Consider the following 22,593-nt stretch of genomic DNA (forward strand, 5'->3'; position numbering starts at 1 on the left):
AATTTCGCATTCGATTTAAAGAAAGTAACTGATGATGGACGCTTAATGCGTTTGAAAACGTTCTTAATATTAAAGATTTTGTGCTGAAGTTTGAATGGTTATTTATTTTATGTTATATGTCCATAAGGTCTCTGTTACTAGGACAATATAGAAATCTAAAAGAAGACAGAGCAAATTTGAAAATCCATTAAGACATCCAATGTAAAACATCTAATTTGAAATTTTTGAATGTTTTTTGAATTTGTTTCTTGTTTGTTTACATTCTGGAGAAAAATTAATACTTTTATTTGAGTTCCAAATAAAAGTTTTAATTTTTGAAAAGCTCCAAATTTTAAAGCTTTCATGAAGTTGCTGAGATTTTCAGTTATTAACAAAGAAATACTTTAAAACAAATGTACAGTGAGAATTTTAGTAAACTCATCACAAATTTCAGGTTTGAAAATATTAGTATTCATTTTTTAATTACTTTTATAATTTAAATTATTTACTAAAACCAAGAATGAAGAGAATCTATGAAAGTGGGGCACTAAAATGTAAGAAAAAAGGCAGATAAAAGAAGAAGAGATCAAAAAAATAAAAAAATTAGATGCATTTCACTAGAAAGAATTAATGCAGTTTCTAAGTCCTTGCAAGATTCAAAAATCACACTAGACACATATTGTTCTTTGTATTCATCTCTTGATGAGTTCCTAATGAGTTTGAATAATCAGTTTGACACAATTGAAGCAGAAGCTAAATAATTATTGCCTGATACTAATTATACAAAACAGAGACAACAAACTAAAAAAAGAATTACAGGTGAACCTCAATCAAGTGAAAAAGTGTTAAGTCCCAAGGAAAACATTATTTTTAACGTTTTTCTGAAAATTCTGAAAAACATTAATATGAATTTGAAACAACAAGCTGAGTCTTAAATTAATCAAAATTGACATTCCTAATGAAGAATTGAAGACATGTACACAAAACATCATCAAGCAACACCAAGGAGATAATGATGATTCATTATATAGTGAAGTTTTGCAACTATTAGTTTCAACAAAATTAATTATTGTTGAGATCGAGAATCTCCTTTGACTCATTTGTTCTTGTATAAGATGATAAGAGAAAAGAATAAGGAAACTGCATTTCCAAACATTGAAACAGTTTTAAGAATTTATTTATGCTTGATGATTATCAACTGTTCTGGTGAGAGAAGTTTTTCAAAATTAAAATTAACCAAAAATGATCTAAGGTCAACCATGGCCCAGAATACTTTAAACAATTTCACTTTATTATCCAGCAATGTTGATAAAATGAAATCCATTGATTTTGATTTATTAATCAATGAATTTGCCAAAGAAAAATGTAGAAAAAATTTTTGTAAAAGAAATTGTAATTTTTTATACCACATTGAATTTTAATAACAAAAATTTTTTTTTAAATGTTAGTTTTCATATTTCATAAAGCCTCACTGACCTTCTCTCAATTCAATAATCTAGGATTACTTTTAAATCAGATAAGGTATTTTAAGATACAGTTTATAATATTTCTTATGTGAATAAGTCAAATAAAATTTATTTCAGAGATTTAAATTTATTTTGTATACTAGTACTTTTTATATATTAACAGGACTTATTATACTGGAAAATATGGATGCAGAGATCAAAAATAATGTTCTTTATTTAGTTCACCTGGTCTGGGCTTCAAAAGTACTAGTATACAAAATAAATTTAAAAGTAAGATAGAAAGGACACAAAGGCATAATAATTAATTATTTCAGAGATTGTTGTTTTTAGGGCCGCAAAGCCTTGCTCATCCTAGGGCCCCAAAAATGCAAATCCGGCTCTGTTCATTATACTGTATTTTCTTGCATTTAATGTCTCCAAAATCAGGCTGTGTTTTACATTTAATGTCAAATGAAACTTGCCAGTTTGATGACTAAGAAAGAGTAAATTGCAACATAATTACCATTATTCTGTATTTGTATGTGAGCAAACTTTGTCACTCTCATTCATTCTGTGCATTCAAATAAAATTTGGGACTATTTTCCAGCTAAAATATATTTAAAAAAGCAAGGAAATGTACTACAGTGTGTAATTAAATATATTGCACTCATTTACTAATGCATTTTTCTCAAAATAAAAGTTGTAGACAACCTAAAACAATCTAAATTTATAGATTTATCCATAGAATCAATACACAAAAATGTTTTGGTATTAAATTGCTAGTCCTTATACTATAAGTCATGTTATGATCGTGAGCATATGCAGACATTGCTTAAGAGTGTTCATTTACCCAAAATTTTACATCGAAAAAAACAAAGCGCAAATTTTTAATTAGCCATCACTGATAACCTTTTCCTTTTTGTTCCTGTTTTTTTTTGCCCCAAATTTGGGATGTATTTGCCCCTGCTCTCAATTCACATGCCCACAGTTATGATGTTATTAATAATTCAAGTTAAAGGAACTTTTCATTTTTCTGAAAATTTGTAAACATCTGTAATGTATTCATTCACTTACTTCCACATTCTGTAAAATGCTAATTTCAATTCAACTGGGGAATTATTTCACTAAGAAAACATTTTTGAAAGGACATTTAACCTCTATCACAGCTGTTATGACATCAATTCATCAATTATGGATGAAGCAATAGGTAACAGCTGTGAACTTCTAATGATTCTTCTAGATTTTTAAAGCTTATTTTAGCATTTTCTGTCTATGTTCAATCCTGATACAACATAAAAGCTTATCTTATTATACATATCTGTACAACTGTCTTCTACTAATTATCATTAAAATATTTAATTATCTAATAACATAACAAATTTTAGTTCTGTACTCACCTGATCACCAAACTATAAAAACAGGATAAAAATTATGCAACTCGACTGCATCCAGATACAAAAACCAACAAGACAAGTTGACAGCATGACACACTTCCCTATTAATTCACAGAACTTACCAGTGTTTGTTCACCCTCCTAAATATTTATCATGCATAATTGATAAGTTTTAAGGCGTTATCTGTGCACAGATAACCATTTTATATACTTTGGAATTTATTCTTGATTTAATAAAACTATTAATTGTTAATAAAAGACAAAGAAAAACATGTTTTACAAATTATTTGTACAAAGCTAAACACTTTAAATATTTACTTGATTCACATTTTGTGTACTTTAAATCTGTTTCACAGAGGAAATAATAATTAGTAGAAGCCATCACTCAAATGGCTTCTCCTCTTATAACAACAGGAACAGAAATTTTCATTTTATGACAAATAAAAATGTGGACAGACAACTTTCCTTCTATTCAAATTGCTGTACAACTACATTAAAGAACAAGGTTGTTAAGTATAAATTATATGATAATTTTGGGTGTACTATAGATTACTCCCTATGGAATTTCAGGACTTTGATTATATATTTGAACTCAGGGGACCGAGTCGAGTTCAACGGTACCCTATTTTTGGACCGGAGACGAAAAATAAAAAAGTTATCACACTTTTTTCCGGCGATCGCGCGATGATAGGGAGTCGCGTCGCTCTCCGCTAAGTCGGCCTCGCTATCGCGATCGGGAGTCGCGTGCTTGCCGTTAAAATTGCCTTTAGTAGACGTTTCCCCCCTTTTTTTACTTTGTTCAAGAACTACCGTGAATCGATCACTAGTTTAGCACATGGCGGCGTGTGGTGGCTCCCGTACGAGAGGTCAGTCGGGAGCACGAACAGTGGGAACGGCCGCCATGTTTGCGATCGCGCGATGATCGGAAGTCGCGTCGCTCTCTCCGCTCTCGTATCGCGTGTTTACCCTCCGGAAGATGACCGTAGTCCGACGTCACGGTTTGCAGACTTTACCGCAAGATGGCAATACTAGCAACTACGGTGCCGTCTGCATGAGAGCATTAAAAAAGTATGGTAACTTAAAAAGTGTGATAACTTTTTTATTTTTCGTCTCCGGTCAAAAAATAGGGTACCGTTGAACTCGTCTCGGTCCCGAGTTCAAATATATAATCAAAGTCCTGAAATTCCATAGGGAGTAATCTATAGTACACCCATAATGTTTTAACGCTTCAAAAATTGGTAATTTGATCTATAAAACTATTGCAATTCCCATACTGGCATGTTATTGGTATACAATCTAATTTTATAGATAGTAAGCTAAACTGTACATAACAGCAAAACAAAAAAAAAAGCAATTTGTATGTAAAACTAGCTGACCCGGCCATGCTTTGTTGTGGCTCAAAATGTATCTATTATAAATGTGTAACACTTCCCCCGTAGGGGGTATTTCAAAAAATCCCTTTTTAGTGTATATTCTGTTGACGTCACCTATTAAAACGCAATTAAAAACGCAAAAAACCACATGTAAAATAGTATAAATAGAAGCCGAGTTCTTCACGGTACGCCTTAATCCTATCCCTTTCCCCGCTGGGAATATCGAAAAATCCCTTTTTAGTGTATATTCTGTTGACGTCACCTATTAAAACGCAATTAAAAACGCAAAAAACCACATGTAAAATAGTATAAATAGAAGCCGAGTTCTTCACGGTACGCCTTAATCCTATCCCTTTCCCCGCTGGGAATATCGAAAAATCCCTTTTTAGTGTATATTCTGTTGACGTCACCTATTAAAACGCAATTAAAAACGCAAAAAACCGCATGTAAAATAGTATAAATAGAAGCCGAGTTCTTCACGGTAAGCCTTAATCCTATCCCTTTCCCCGCTGGGAATATCGAAAAATCCCTTTTTAGTGTATATTCTGTTGACGTCACCTATTAAAACGCAATTAAAAACGCAAAAAACCGCATGTAAAATAGTATAAATAGAAGCCGAGTTCTTCACGGTACGCCTTAATCCTATCCCTTTCCCCGCTGGGAATATCGAAAAATCCCTTTTTAGTGTATATTCTGTTGACGTCACCTATTAAAACGCAATTAAAAACGCAAAAAACCGCATGTAAAATAGTATAAATAGAAGCCGAGTTCTTCACGGTACGCCTTAATCCTATCCCTTTCCCCGCTGGGAATATCGAAAAATCCCTTTTTAGTGTATATTCTGTTGACGTCACCTATTAAAACGCAATTAAAAACGCAAAAAACCGCATGTAAAATAGTATAAATAGAAGCCGAGTTCTTCACGGTACGCCTTAATCCTATCCCTTTCCCCGCTGGGAATATCGAAAAATCCCTTTTTAGTGTATATTCTGTTGACGTCACCTATTAAAACGCAATTAAAAACGCAAAAAACCGCATGTAAAATAGTATAAATAGAAGCCGAGTTCTTCATGGTAAGCCTTAATCCCGTCCATCTCCCCCCGTAGGGAGAATTTCGACATGTATATTATATAAAAACACGTGCATATTCGAATGCAACGTTGTGTCAAAATTTCAAAGGAATCGGTAGGAACAAACAAACATTATATTTTATTTATATAGATAGATAGAAAATGATCTTTAGTCCATTCTCACAGAAAAGCAAACTTAAGTCGTCAGAAGTTAGCGCCATCTGTTGGACATGAAAGCCTTAATCCATATATAAATATATTTTCGAAAGGGGGAAATGGTGATCTTCACATATGCCACAAACCTTCGCGGGAATGTATTAAACAACTTCCCAAAGTTTCATGGCAATCGGATAAATGGTGTGGTAATGCATGAAGGACAAACACACACACACACAGACATACATTCGTTTTTATATATGTAGATGGCACTGTCTAGCAATCTGGGTCAAATATAATGCAAGAAAATGGCAATACTACAAACATTCCAGCAAAACAAACTATCATTACATAAGTTTTGAATCTAAATTTATTTTATTTCAAGCAATAATTTCACATAAATTATTACAAGGATATTCTCTACTCCTTGACAAGAATCTAGAGGTTGAGTCGACTTTCATGAAATCATATAAGTGCATCTGGAAATTTTAATGGGGAGAGTAAGGCATCAAACACTCTTGAAACAAATGTTATCTCACTAAATAAAATTGAAGTGATAATGTAATCTTATTTTAACATTTACAATATTGTATCATTGAGGAGATAATTTGCTATGGTGCATATCACAAATATATAAAAAAAACCATTCAACATTTGATAACTCGTGCAGGCTCTCGTGTCTGTCACGAGGAAGTGTACAGTAATGTTTGAATAATGACTAAGATTATAATTGCAGTAAAACCTAGGTTATTTCAATATCGGATAATTCAAAGTCAAGTCTATAATCCTTGAACAAGAGAACAGAATTTTGCACATATTTTAGTTTGGATAATTCAAAACATATTTACAATAAAATCTGAAGTCATTATCTGATCCAGTGACCCGCAAAAGTGTTATTTAATTCAAAATCTTCCATCATATTACGTGTTTATAAGGAAAGTTTCCATGTCCAAGTGGCAGTTTCAATTTCAATTTTACCAATTATGCATTGTTGATTTATTGGATCTCCATTCAAAATCATTCAGACATTGTAGAGTACATCACCAATGATGAGAAAATTTTTTTATTTTTATGGAAGAAATCTGCTTGGCATTTAATTATTTCAGACATTTTTCACAAAAGTCTATTGTTTCAACAATTCAAAAGTTCAATAAATACATGTGCATATTCAGGATAGAATGTGTACATAGCTTTAGCCATTACTTGAGATTGTTTTCATCTCATCCGATAATTTTTGTAATCTTGACAGTGAATTCTTCATAGAACTAGCCATTGATCCTCTAGACCAGGGCTTCTTAAACTATGGGTTGTGACCCCATTTGGGGTTGCTTAGCGAAATCTTGGGGTCATGAGATTTTAATGCAAAAATATTGAAAACAATTTGTGAGAGTTTGAAAATGGCACACTTTGTGTCATAGGTTTCATGAGTTGTGCTTTGTGTCAAACATTGCACCAAGATTTAGTTTGTTATGCAGTAAAAAGCAAGCACATCCATCATATTAAAAAACAATTTTCCTTTAATTTTTGTATACTTAACCATTTAACAATTGCACCCAAATATATTTGAACGAACTAAGACGGCCAAAATGCTCAGGCTCGAATATATACCAGCAACGATATATTTTGCCCAATATTCTCTTTTATTTATGTTATTGCAAAAAATGCAGTTTTGATGAAAAATAGGTACATAACAGGGGTGGACAAGCAAGAGTTCAGTGGGAGCCGAAATGTAGGTTTTGCAAAATGCATGGGAGCTGCAGTTCTGCACTGTCGTGGTGGATAGTATGGTAAGGCGCGCAATTGTATTATATAATATAAATATAATATAAAACAAATATTGAATTTTTTTAACAAACATATTTTCACAAAATTATAAAAATAAAATTGTAAAAACAATAATAAAAAACAGAAATTAACACTTTCAGCAAGAGACACATGTAACTCAAAAAGAGCCGCATGCAGCTCTCGGAGCCACATTTGCCCATGTCTGGTATATAATTTTTGTAACTATAATAAATACAATTTTACAACTTTTTGTGCAATTTTTAATTTTATATTTTTGTATGTTTTTAAACAAATTCTAAAATTATATTTTTTCATACGTATATATATATATATATTGTTACCTAATCAATAAATCATCACAAAATATTTATATAACTTTATTTTATATTTTTTTTGGGTCGCGAAAAAATCACAATCATAAATGGGGTTGTGAATAAAAAAAGTTGAAGACGCCTTGCTCTAGACCAGTGTTTTTCAACCTTTTTTATCTCACAACACACTTGAACCTATAATTAAATTTCTGCGGCACAAATTTTTGCTGAAAAATTAACGTGATTCAAAGCTGTGTTTATAAACATTCTATCACCATATTACTTGCCACTTAACCTAATTCTTTTTGTCTATATTTTTTGTGAATTAAATAAAACACTATTGTTGTTCCTTAAAATAACAGCAGGTTACAACAATAGTTATTTAATTTTCATTTACATAAGAAAAGTATTAATGTTAAATCTTTATTTGCATTTAAAAGTGGCATGATAATTGCCTTTAGAAACCTACCCAATATCCCACTATTTCTAAGTTAAAATAATTTGAACTAAATATATTAGATTACAGCAGTGGCATTTAATAATTGGCATTCATTCAAGACATTATTTTTGTATTGTCAGAAAAATGCTTTTTTGATATTTAAACAATCATTGTAACCATATATTTATACATCTTAATGCAATATGTAACAAGTTCAACAAGTTAGAAGACTTATAATTTTTTTATACAAGAATTTCTGAATTAACCTTTTGATCAGTAGCAAGAGTAATATTGAATGTCATGTTTATTTTAACAAATCACAGGGTAACATATAGGTATGTTTCAGTATTCAATCAGGAGAGTTTGAGCAACCACATATGACAGTTTTGTCATTTTTAGCAGGTATTATTTTGCCAAGAGAGATTTCTAAATTTTGAAGTTATTTGAATATGATAAAACTGAAATTATAGCTCCTAACAAAACAAAACCTGCTGATTGGTCTCTGGCAAAGAAAACAATGCTACACATGTAAAGAAATAGCAATTAAATCGCATGGTGGAGCTACAAAGTCAGCTGTGAGAAGAATCTGCAAATGCTTTGCTGAGATGGGATTAACAAAAACAGCTCCAAAGAACAGGCAGAATCAAGAACCAAAAATAACTGAGCATGATATGAGCAGAATCTGTTGTTTCTCTCTGCAAGACTGTCACATCAACAAACTCCTGGAGGTATCTGGCATTCAAATTGCAAACATTAGGAACTGATGTTTGCAATTCCGACTGAAACATTAGGAAAAGCTGGGTGACAATGGTCTATGAGCAAAGATCAAGAAAGAAGACATACCCAATAAAAAACAGAGGTTGAAATGTACCAATTGGGTTCTGGCACACAAGAAGTGGACATGAGAAAACTGGGGCAAGATTATTTAGAGTGATAAGATAAAACTTTGTATCATCTCTGGAAGTTCGTTTGTCACTGAACCAGTGAAGATGTTTTGCCCAAGTGCACTATGACAACCATTAATTAAGCATCCTGTGAGCATAATGGTGTGAACTTGCATGGCCAGACATGGTATTTGATGTCTTCATGGCAAAACTGATGCAAAAAATACCAGGAAGCAGTGTTGAAAGCTAAACTGCTGCCCATTAATGGGAATTTCTTTGAAAGTGACACATCTTTCAGCAGGATGGAACACCATCTCATACAGCCAGAAGTTGACTAGTGGTTCAGGGACCAAAATATTACTATCTTGCCTTGTCCAGGAAATAGTCCTGACTGAAATCCAATAAAAAATGTGTTTCTAGGCCAAAAGTGATGGTGTCAGGCCACAATCCCAGTAATAAAACAGAGTTGAGAGAAGCCATCATCCAAACTTGGTTAAAGGTGATCATGCAAGATCTCAGACATCTGGTGGATTAAATGAATTGAAGCAGTGATATAAGGGAAAGGGGTATCCAACAAAATATTAAAAATAAACTATTTTACTTCACAGTATGTATTTTGAATAAAGTCTTATGGTTAAAGCATTTTTATAATACTGTTGTTTTACTAAATAATTTCATTAAAGTTTTCCAAATTTATAGTGTCAAATTCAACAGAAAACATTCTAATGCATCATCCTTTCATTATAATATTAAATACTGTATGAAATTCGTGAATATAATGAAAATTGAACAAATCTACTAACAGTGTCCAGAATAAATGTCATTACTGCATATATACAATTATAGATACATTTTTGATTTAAAGAAAATTTCATTTTAAATGAAATAACCCGGTGTATGCACATATCATTTTGCTTATGAATATAATTTTTACTACATTATATATATGTTTATTTATTATAACAATTTTAAATTGATTATACGAGTTTTTCAGAGGTTTTATTTTTACATGTACACTTATTGTTTTGGGCTTCTTTCGAAAATAATTTATTTAATAACCTTCAAAAATTTTCGTAGCATACCTACGATCCTCTCACAGTACAAGAGTTGAAAAATCACTGCTCAAGACGAGTAATTCCTATTGAAGCACTTAAGCTTCTTTTGTACCTTATTTTCAGGTCTTGCATTGAATGTAATTTGGTTACATTTTCATTGTTTTCATTAAGTAAATGCTGTAAAGAGTCGAAGTCCAATCATTATTTTATGTTTTAAGCATTATTTTTAGTTATTATTTTGTTTTTCGGGGACATTTTATTACATTTTTAAGGATGGAAAACTCCCAAGACCCCAACAATAAACTAAATTCAAAATTAAAACATTTACTTGAATACATGATTGATCCCTTAACACTCAAATATGTAAATAGGATAGTGCAGCATTACACTTGTAAGCCAGATAAAAGACAACACAACCATTCAAAGGCGAGGTGTGTAGCTCCTGAAGTGATCTTGAGGGTGTGAAGTTATCTACTTTGGACCAAATTGTCTGGCATTATTTTTGGTAAAGCACTAAACTCATAAGAGGTGTATTTTTTGTTTTCAAATTTAGTTGATACTGGTGGAGATTTAATTAATTGTACATCCAGAGTTGGAAAAAATAATTTTTTTTTATTGATTGCTCTTTTCTTTCCTTGTACATAATTGATTTTGACCTGTTTGAATATTTAAAATATACATTTATTACTAACTTCTTGTTTATAATTATTCTTGTTGTTTATATATATTATGGTTTGACTTAATAAATATTGTCATGAATTTTTGCTTACATAAGTGTCATTTTGATTTTTTTTGTAATTCTTTGTCTTCCATTAAGTCACAGAAATTACTCTCCATGACCCAAGTCCAGGCTTGGTACTTGATAGAACCCCAATTTTGTGTAACACCACTTTTTTCCGACTTAGTTTTGATCGCACAGGATGTTACGATGCCAACTGACAGTTTTTTCAAAATAGCTTAAATTACTAAGTAATAACTCGTAATATTAATGCATTTGTAAACAAACAGACAAAACTATGTAAGATAACATCATAATTTTATTCAAGAATTACAAAAAACTTTGAATTCAAAAAAAGTTTGAATAATTTGAAAACATGTTGTTTTGGTCCTTGAGTTTTGAAATAATGAAGTTTTACTGTAATATTTTGGACAACTGTAAATTTATCTGTTATAAATGACAACAGAATAATTTGATAGTATTTATAATCAATAAATATCTAAATAAACTTACTGTTCAAAATATTTAGTATAATTATTATATTTGAAATACATGTCAAAAACAATCCAAGTTCTTCTGATTATAAAAAACAAAATCAAAAAACTGCTTTAAATGGAGTCTAAAAATGAAAAAATTCCCATATTAATATACACTGGTGTATATAATAGCTTCATTACTCTAAAGTACTAACTTTAGAATAATGAAGCCATCATTGGATATCTTTCAAATATGGTGACATGGAAATTTTGGTATTTTGGAGCTTCTGTATTATCATGAAGTAAGCATGCCAAGATTAGGAGAGAGAAAGAGAGAGAGAATGGCAAAGTGGCATGGCAACACTCAATTTACATTTTCATTGGCCTACCAAAGCTATATTATTGATATTTTTGCATTCATATTTTTTATACAAATTATTTTGCACTTCCTACCTTGTATAAATTGTTGTTTCTCTCAGAATGGAAGCTAACTTCTTGTATTTTCTTATTTTTTTCATAAACATATTAATTTCTTATATTTCTAATTTGTATAATTAAATCTCCTGCAAAACTGTTTATTGGTTTCACTGCAAATCTTATCAATGAATTATGCAATTATGTATGATATATGCTTCTGATAATCCACTCTCTTCAAGATCAGAGTTAAAATTCAGAAAGAACTGTTGCTCATCAATGGAAGCAAGCAAAAATTGATGTTAAGCCAGGTGCAAACCAGGCAATATCAAGCAAACTGATCAGAGGTGCATGGTCACTTTGATGACTCTTAGATGTAAGAAGTTAGATTTTTTGGGCAATGATCAGATCAGAGATGCTCTTGTGCAGTGAAATATTTATGGCACTTAATTTAGCTATAAGCTGCCATTTTGAGTTGGAAAGTTTCTTGACTGATTATCATACATATGAGATTATATCAAAATAATTTAATGAAATGATTGAAACTATAAAACATATATATTGCTTATTAATTTATTGCCAATAAAAAAACACACAAGAGGCTGTACACAAAGCTCTAAGCAACTCAATTATGATCATTAATTTTCATCATTTTGTAAACAAACTACCAAGCAATAGTTCATAGAGGGGTAGATGAAATGTTCATTGGTTCTTTAGAACTACATCATGAGTGATTCACGAGGGTCAACATCACCTGATTGTCAAAAGAAAACAGTTATAAGGCCATAAAAATTGCCTCTGACACCACATTGAAAGCAACCACATTGACTAGTTTGCACTGGGCTTTATACTGTACATAATACAGGCCATATAATTCATCTTCTGATAATAGAAATCCAAAATTAATTCAAAACTGTACATACCATCATGAAAATTATCTTGATTATCAATCCATGACTTACAAAATGGCATCATACAATGTACACACATATATATATTATTGTATGTAATCCAATTTGGTAGATTTATAGATAAATAATCAAAGTTAACAGTTATATTAACTAGGAAAACAAGTTTTACAAAGAAACATACTTTCTTATCTATGATCAAAACTGTATAAAGTTAAAAGTATTTCAAACCTAGTCATATGACTATTTATCCAATGATAAGTAATGATAAGTGCAATGCTTAATTTCCCTTATGATTATAGAATATAGGTCAATAAATTAAATTAATACTCTAATTATTTATTATATATTTTAAAAGAAAAATTAACAAAGTAAACTAATAAAATAGATGTTTATTAATAAAATTAGAGAATGTTCATATAATTAGATATTTATATAAAGACAGTGGTGCAATTACAGCTATGTTTCAGCAAAGAATTTTATTGTTTCAAGACTAATTTTTAGTGCCAAATTAAGAAAATTTTAATATCATCAACAATATAAAAGTTCATTTTAACATTCTCTTACATATGAATGAATTTCCATTTATTTTTCATAGAATGGGACATTTTGGTGATGGAAATTTATGTTTAAATATAATACGCAGCAGCATATCTATGATAAAGCGCAAGTCAAAATATCCAGGATGTGTAGCTAATTAATTTAAAATGGTTATCTTTAAATTATTCTGTTAATTTATCATTAAAACAGTAAAAAATAATGAAAATCCAACTAAAAATTGCAATATTGGAACAAAGTTAAACAATGAAAATATGAAACAATTTCAAGTCTATACACTCATCTTCAGAGAAAACACAGAAAAATAATCAATTTTATATTAGCACTCTGTTGGATGCTCCCTAATAGATGAGTATGTAGACTGGGAAATGATTGGGATTTAAATGCTTAGTTGCTCCAATACACAGTTTTTATTTATTTATTTTCTAAGAATGAAGCAGTCTTTTGTCTCTATTAGTTTATATAGACTAAAATAACTTGTAACTTACAATATAAAGCTAGTATTGCTGGCCCATTGTTTGCAAATAAGCAAAATCCAGTTTTAATATCAGACTAGACTTTCTAGATCAGTGGTTCCCAGGCAGGTGCTACTGCCCTGGGCAGTGAGTAAATCTAGAGGATAAAAAAAAACACACATGGGTGGCAGGGAGCACTGAAGATAGAGTACTGAACAGTAACCAAAGTATTGGGTTCATTGACAACCTTTCTTTTGTTAAAATGTGTAAGAAGAAACATTGCATTTAATGGCTTTTCAGAGTGGATAATGGCTTATGGTAAAGACATAAACTATGAGATTTGCAGACAAGTTTTTCTAGGAATATTTCCGAGCCTTTCTCACACAAGGATAATGGTTAGGGGGCATTGGATATAAGTTTATGGAACTAAGGGGCAGTGGCTCAAAAAAGTTTGGAAATCACTAATGTGAAGATCCAAAGCTTCCATCTCTTTAAAACATACCATACAAAAGCTAGAGCTTTTGTATGGTATGTTTAAAGAAATTTGAGAAACATTATTTTCCTCAATCACAATACTACAGACTAAAATGCCAACAGGAAATATTCTTGGAGATGGTCAGATGGCCAAGTGGTTAGGGTGCCAGCCCACCATTCTGAGTACCCCGAATAAAATCCAGATGGGTCAAAAATATCTCCAGGAATTTTCCTAGAGATGGTCTGTCTGGATATGTTGGAATCTGACCCTCACCGCCCAGTTGTCCCACACCACCCATTGTGGTCCTGGCCAAATACATAATGGGCTTGCTAAGAAAAAAGGGCCCTCTTAATGCCCACAGGGGGAAAAAGAGTTATATAAAGGGCATACCCTCAAAAACACCAATTAACAATTCTTTAAACTGTAATAAATGTAAATATGTACATCCAAAGTGAGATTTGAATCTTTGACAAATTGAAAGTAGTTTTCTTCAGGTTAATAAACTAGTCAAGTAACGCTGTATCAGCGTGTAGTCGGAACAAAGCTGCTCGCACCTTTATTTTCTAGATTATACGGAAAAAAAGAAACAAAGAATCATTCGTTCTCAACAATATATTTGATTTCTATTGGATCATTTAAAGGTACAAATATAAGGTCAGAATAAGCCATTAATTGCTATGCCAACGTCTCATGAAATTCTGTCTATCACTATGGGCCTTGGACTTACAGATTGACTCGTAGCGATCTTTATTGTAACTCTTTAAAAATACTGAGTCAGTCATTTTTTTCACTTGACTCAATGTAACATAGGTAAGACCGATAGCTGTCTCTTTTTTCCCTATATCTATTTTGATTTTTGGAAGAGTTAATCCCTGTGATTTACGTATAGTCATCGAGTATGCTAAGGTAAGGGGAAACTGTCTACCAGATCGCAATATACTACCATCGTTCAAAGAGCGTGTTATGGGGATTATTGGAAACAGATTACCATAGATGAAAGGTCCCTGATAGCTATTGAATTCCATTAAAATAAACAGAGGAAGAGCTGGAGGGCAAGCATTAGGAGCATATATAATGTTGCATATAGTTCCTAGTGAACCATTGACGAGACCTCCTTGCATCCATAAGTTGACTCTCAACATAATTCTGGCATTAACTGAGAGATTCAAATACTTGGAGAGACCAAGAGCTGAGTCATCTTTGGACGAAGGCAGGGCAATATCTAGAGTGTTTTCAGATGCTATATAAGCAAGAGGGCATCCAGTTGACTGCAAGTAGTTTTCGTTGCTTTGTTTAACTTGCTCGTTTGTTGGATATAGCTCTACTGCTGTTTGGAACTGATCAAGTTCATCTCTGGATAAATAGGCTCGATTTCTTGTCGTCAGAATGTTCAGATCTATATCAGAGAAATCACCTGAAGCTAGATGTTGTAAGACATCAGTGAAGGAACTATCTGTGCTATTTTGTCTATGAGAATTACTAAGTTCAATAAACTTCTCAAAAGAATCAAATGCAAATTTAATGTAATGTCTCAACAAGGTCCCCACCTTGTCGGGACATTACATTATAAAAAACACTAGAGTAGAGAGGAGTATCTTTAACAGGCGGAAGCTGACAAAAATCACCAAACAGTAGATAAAAAATCCACCAAACGGCTCATCTTTCTCGGGGTTTATCTCCCTCAATCTTCTCTCGATCATGTAAAGCGCTCTTGCACCAATCATTGACATTTCATCAATGATGATGAATTTGAGCAACTTCATCTCAATCTGGAATCTCTGTGCAGCTTCTCCATTTAGAGATCAAAATTTCGTACTAACAATAGGAAGATGAAGGAGAGAATGGATCATAAAGCCATCAATATTGATCACTGCTGCTCCACGTTTTAAAAAGAAAACTTTTTTAACTTATTATTCTATAAAGATTTTTTATATTTGTTGTGTATCTAGTTAGCGATAACATTTACTTTTCAAAATTACCATTTTAATGCTTGTCATATTTTCCGACCACTAGATGACGCTTCTACACATGCGTGCAAGAAGTGACTAACACTTGACTTCATGCATTCCTTGTCAACATTATAACTCTAGAATGAGTTGTCCGATCTTGGTGAAATTTTCTAGGACAACTCACCATCACTCAAGGATGAACTGGTTAAAATTTCAACTCTCAAAAATGATCCATACTGAAGAAAAATGCAATCTTCATTTTGACCTCTATCTCCAGTTCTACAAAAATGGATCATTTTTGAGAGTTGAAATTTTAATCAGTTCCTCCTTGAGTGATGATGAATCGTCCTAGAAAATTTCATCAAAATTGGACAACTAATTCTAAAGTTATAATGTTGACAAGGAATGCATGAAGTCAAGTATTAGTCGTCACTTCGTTCGAACAATTAATTATTTTAATTGGAGTTTAATTAACAGAAAATTTAAAGCTTATCTTAGAAGAAAACAAAAAAAAACCTTTATTTTTGACAAAAATTAGGCAAAATTAGGTAAAACTTGAACAATACTGCACATGTTTACATCTTGGCAAGTGTCAGATGTTTGATGCCACTTATCCAGAATGTGAGTAATGTGATCCATTCAGTAACGTATACAAAAACCCAATTAACTTGTAATGCCAAATAACCTGCCATATTATTTATCAGGCTATTTTAAAGCTAATATAATAATTATATTTAAAGCAATTTGGTAGAGTAACTGGTAATGCAGTTGTACTGTATGCAGGAGTTGTGTGGGTTTGAGTCCTGCTTCAGGTTAATGTTTACTTCCAAAATATTCTGAATTTAAATTAAAAATTAATTTATTTCTAATTATTAAATTCATCATTATATGGTACCTCTAAATACAAAGAAAATCTTTTATCCAGTAACAGCACTTCAACAAAAATTCTGAACGTTTTCGGCCTTGGTGAAGGCCAAAAACGTTCAGAATTTTTGTTGAAGTGCTGTTACTGGATAAAAGATTTTCTTTGTATTTAATTAATTACTCCAGTAATTTGTGAAGAACATAGTTACAATGGTACTTCTAGCCAAACTACTTTATATCTATTACATTAGCTTTAATATAGCCTAGTCTAATAAATAATGCAGCAGATCATTTGTGAGCCATTTAATATTTAATATTTTTGCATAGAACACCCAAGGGTGACCAAAAATAGTGAAGACAAATGGTATGTTCAAAGTGTTGGATATATCGCTTTTTTTCATGCTAACTGTTATGTCATAATGGCTCATACATTTGTTGCCTCTTGTGTGTATTCTCACAAAGAAGTTATGAATCATTTTACATTGCTACTATTTACATAATCATGCCATCAAAGTTATTTCACCTTATTTTCTTAGTTAAGCTCTACATATCAATAATTGTTAATAATCTTGTATTTTAGTATCACAAATAATAGTGTATAAAATAATTTATTTTTATCACCATTAAAATGCAAATATAAATTAAAAATTTGCAAAAAATTAACGAGTAAATATTTAAATAAATACCAGAACAAGAAGTTATTTTACGGACTATAAGACGCACTTTTTTCTTCGAAAAATTGCCTCCAAAATTCAGGTGCATCTTATAGTCTGTAGCGTCTTATAGGTATTTTTTTTTTTTTTTAAATTGCTTAAAAATTAAGATGCGTCTTATAGTCCGTAAAATACGGTATTTATTGTGGCATTGTCACAATGCTAGGCTACAATTTTTAATCATGCTTTTAATTTATTTAATTTAAAATATATGCTCTCCACCTCAAATTAGTAGTGGCTTCCTCTGTACATCATACCCCTTTCCTTTAACAAGAGTTGGGCCAGTCATCTATCTAACATATTTCAGGGGAAAATTTTTAAACTGAAATAACAAATAACAAATAAATATCACATCCAGTTTGCAGCAGACGTTCTTATATAGTTAATCGGGGTCTCTTGCCCCTAAGCTTTCCTTATCTGGTCTCAGATTTCATTTATTTAACTCTGTTCTCGAGATTAAAGAAAGACAGACGAACAGACGACAATGGAAATTTATAGGTCTACAATTTTTTCAAATTGCAGCCCAATTAAAAATGTATTGTGTACTTTAGATTTTTCTTTTCAAGTTTGCCACTACTACAGTCTTTGTATAAAAATTTCTCATTTTAACACACATACACCAAAAATAGTAATTAAAGCACTATCTTATTACAGGTGTTAAAATGTTAAAAACTGTTTAATAATACCATAACCAGTTGAGACTTTCAATTAACATTCTCAATGAAATTTAGAGACAATAGCAGCATTCTAGTCAAAATTCTGCATTAAGAAGCAAAAGTTTACAATATTTCCCTTCTACCAGAGCAACGTTGTTTCTCTTTGGATAAAATAGTACCCTAGGTTCTTATCTGACTACCATATTTGGCATTATTTACAATGCCAAATATGGTAGTCAGATGAAAAACCTAGGGTCCTGCAACCAATCAGTAGACATGCAGTGTATACCTTATTGCAAGTCATGCATTAATCCATTATTTTTGGGTATGTTTCATACTCACTTTCACTTACTTATCACATGTTAATTATTTTATATGTTGATTTTACTACAATGAAATAATAAAAAATAAAATCTTAAAGTTGCATAATACTCATAGAATAATAGTTCATTTTGACAAATATAATTTATTGTTCTTTTATAATATGTGATTTTTGACATTTTAATTTATGTATCATAAATGTTTTTATGCCAATATCTATGACAAAATGTAATGAAAATTTCTTCATTCAAAGAAATTACTGTATAGCTCTCTATATGTAGGAATATCATTGAAAATTAATGAAAACAATAAAACTAAGAAATGCTAAGAATAATAAAACATATTTAATTATAAGAAAAAATATTTACATTTGTTAAATTTTAATAACAGCATCATCTAAAAAAAGAGTTTAAAATAAAAGTATTGTTTCTTACTAGAAAAAATGTACAATATAAAATGAGTTCAGTAAGGAGTAGAGCCGAACACACTTCAATCTAAAGTAAGGTGACCAGACGTCCCGCTTTTGGCAGGACAGTCCCGATTTTTAACAATTTGTCCTGCGTCCTGCAGCGTTTTAAAAAAAGGGTTAATGTTACCTATGGTTCCAAGATGGCGGCTCGTCTGATTCCAGCAAGGAAACAGTGGGGACGCACGTTCTAACCTAACCTAGCCTATTCTAATAAGTTTGTTGGTAATACTTATGGTAATTTATTAGAATAGGTTAGGTTAGGTTAGAACGCGCGTCCCCACTGTTTCCCTTCTATTTGCTGGAATCAGAGACAAGCCGTCATCTTGGAACCATAGGTAACATTAACCTAAAAAAGTCCAGAGTTTTTGGAAAGATTAAGTTTTTGTCAATTATGTGTCATAAACTTATGTCTTATGTTTAAGATTCATAAAGATCATTTTATATCACACGTATCAGTGCCAAGGCGTGCTTGAGCATCAAAAATAAAGAATGCTGTGCCGACAAAACCCTTTGTGTTCACGTCAAAGACTGACAGAAAATGGTTTGGGGTGCACAGCTGCAACAACAGAGCACCACTCCCCCCCCCGTCAATTTTGTCCTGCTTCACCAATGTTAAAATCTGGTCACTTTAATCTAAAGAGGAGGATCAATTAATCAAACCCAACAGTAAATTACTAATTCTGATCTGTTAAGGCAATAAAAGGGGATACTATAGATTACCATCTATGGAATTTCGGGTCTTTGGGTATATAACTGAACTCAGGAGACCGAGACGAGTTCAACGATACCCTACTTTTGGACTGGAGACGAGAAATAAAAAAGTTATCATACTTTTTTCCAGCGATCGCGCAATGATAGAGAGTCGCATCACTCTCTCCGCTAAGTCGACCTCGCTATCGCAATCGGGTCGCGTCGCTTGCCGTTAAAATTGCCTTTAGTAGACATTTCCCCCCTTTTTTTTACTTTGTTCAAGAACTACCGTGAATCAATAACTAGTGACGTTTAGCACATGGCGGCCTGCCGGCGGCTCCCCTCCAGGAGGTCAGTCGGGAGCACGAACAGTGGGAACGACCACCATGTTTGATGCCATAAGTAACATTAACCGAAATGGCAATCGCGCGATGATCAGAAGTCGCGTCGCTCTCTCCACTCTCGTATCGCGTGTTTAACCCTCCTGGAGATGACCGTAGTCCGACATCATGGTTTGCAGACTTTACCGCAAGATGGCAGTACTAGCAACTATGGTGCCATCTTCATGAGAGCATTAAAAAAGTATGATAACTTTTTTATTTTTCGTCTCCGGTCCAAAAATAGGATACCGTTGAACTCGTCTCGGTCCCGAGTTCAAATATATAATCAAAGTCCTGAAATTCCATAGGTGGTAATCTATAGTACACCCCAATAAAAAACCTAAAATAAAAATGAAAATGACAGAAATCATTCGAAAAAAGATGTGCCCATATGAATACATCTGTCAGAACAGAGCAGTGAAGTTACAGATAAGTCATAGCAGTGTCTCTTCTATTGCTTCTAACTAACTTAGCAATAAAATAATAATATAGTAACAAGTACACAAAGATCTAAAGATGAAGCCCATGCTTTAAAAGATAATATTGCTATAAAATCCTGTGTTTTTAACAATGTATAGCTTAGACATCCTTTATGATGAACTCTGTTAATTAACAGTGCAAAAGTATGGAAAATAAATTAACTCTTCAAATAACACTTTAAAATTTCTGTAATTTCTTAAAAGCAATAAAATTTTATGAGTTTTCAGGAATTTTCGGTCTGTTTTTCTAGAATTTTTTAAGCTATTTTTGTATCAGAAATTTGATTTTCAGCCTTTAATACCTTTTTGTTCATATTTTATGCTGCAGTGGTACAAATAATTCAATTAAAACCTATTTTAGTTGGAATTTTTATTAAAAATCCGAAAAAACATCGATAAATTATCATCGGTAACACATAAATAAAGAAAATAAATATTTTAATAAGTAAATAAATGCCAAGTCTCCATGTTATCAAGTTAATAAAGGAAACATTTTAAAGTCAAATATTTGAATTATTTCAACGTTAAATATAATACTTACCGAATAGCAAGCATGTTAAATATATAAAAAACACTTTCTTCATTATTGGAAGTATTTAAAAACATTCACAGAAATTGAACAAACGTTAAAACAATACAGCAGTCGTCATAACTTGTTGTGATAGGTGGTTCCGGTTATCAACGCCAGGTGACGCAGCTGTAGTTATTAGTGCAAATATGGTTCGTTCATTTAGAGTTATTTGTAGCACGGATTAAGTACACTAAATATATCAAAATATTATTGTTTTTAAATTTTATTTATTTATAAATATTTAGAATAATTTAAAAATGTTTCAGATCGGTATTTATGTATTACAGTAGAGCGTCGATAAGTGGAACCAATTGACGGCCGGATGGCCGAGCGGTAAAGGTGGCAGCCTACCGCTCTGGGGGACCCGGGATCGAATCCGAACGGGTCGAATAATCCCCAGGAATTTTTCGGGGGGTGGTCCGTTCGGATATGTCGGGCCCCGTCCCTCACCACCCGGTCGCCCCATTGTGGGCCTGGCCGAACCCATAATGGGCCTACTAAAAGAGGCCCTCTTAGTGCCCACAGGGCGGAAAGAGTTAAAAAAAAAAAAAAAAAAAAAAAAAAAAAAAAAGTGGAACCAATTGGGGACTGGGGTCCTTCCAGTTAATGATTTGTTCCAGTTTCCGACTTTGTACGAAAAAATACATTAACCTGTCCGATGTTCAAATTTTTCTCCGTTGCGTATCGCTTCCTGTTGAATTTTTCTCCGTTGCGTGTCGCTTCGTGTTGAATTTTCGTCGATTTTAAGCCTAACGAAAATTTTTATAATAATCATCGAGGCTATCGTATCGTTAAAAATTATTTCTGCATTTTGTACAAACAAAATAAATATATTAAAGAATATAAAAAACATGAAAATTATACTTTAGAAGTAAATTTAGTATCAAAAACATTCGATTCAGCACGACACAGTCCGACTGAAAATCGTTCCACTTTCCGGCCATTCCACTTACCGACGTTCCACTTATCGACGCTCTACTGTAATAACACTTTTAAATCTATATTTGAGAAAGATTTTAATTTGAATATAATTTATGAACGCTCTATTGTCTGCTCAATTTCTTTTATTTGAACGTATTTTGTTGCTCGAAGCAAACTGAACGGATTCGAATCGTATCGATTATGTTTTCGAACATTCTGATATGTATATAATAATCATAGTTATGTTATAAATAGAAATAGCATTTTAAAGCATGATTTAAACAATTAATTGTATAGTTATGAGATTTATTTCGGGTGTTCATATCAAGTTTCTACGACATATTAAGGTAACTTATGTATTGTGACATCGAAGGCTATGGTCTGGCATTCTAAATTGCATGGTTCGTTGGATAAATGGGGAAAAGAGCATAGTACTGTAACAAAACAGTTTAAAAAGCAATTTAACATCGCTATAATATTAAAATAGTTTTGATAACTGAACTTTGCAATTGATGCCAAATAAATATGAATTATCAGAGATATATTTTAGAAAACACAATTGAAAAGAATACAAATAAGAAAATATTTCTAGTGTAAAATTGTAACTATATTATTGATGCCAATCAGTCAATAATTTTCTAAACACACTAACTGGACGATGTAACTATTGTAATTTTCTGGCGCTC

At 32.0% G+C, this 22,593-nt stretch overlaps 1 protein-coding gene across 2 annotated transcripts in view; it reads right to left on the reverse strand.

The window, feature by feature from the left end:
• Positions 1-21,108, reverse strand: part of Hgsnat (Heparan-alpha-glucosaminide N-acetyltransferase) — a 47,440-nt gene extending 26,332 nt beyond the window's left edge. The window contains exon 1 of one of the 2 annotated variants that reach the window (XM_067262025.1): positions 20,957-21,108. In XM_067262025.1, coding sequence (XP_067118126.1) covers positions 20,957-20,999 — 43 coding nt within the window. In that variant the 5' untranslated portion in view covers positions 21,000-21,108. Of the gene's footprint in view, positions 1-2,821; positions 3,023-20,956 lie in introns of those variants that run through there. The other variant, XM_067262030.1, reaches the window with a different exon arrangement.
• Between the last annotated feature and the right edge of the window lie 1,485 nt (positions 21,109-22,593).

This window comes from Centruroides vittatus, unplaced genomic scaffold (genome assembly GCF_030686945.1).
Source record: "Centruroides vittatus isolate TY-2023 unplaced genomic scaffold, ASM3068694v2 contig_1032, whole genome shotgun sequence".
Lineage (NCBI taxonomy): Eukaryota > Metazoa > Arthropoda > Arachnida > Scorpiones > Buthidae > Centruroides > Centruroides vittatus.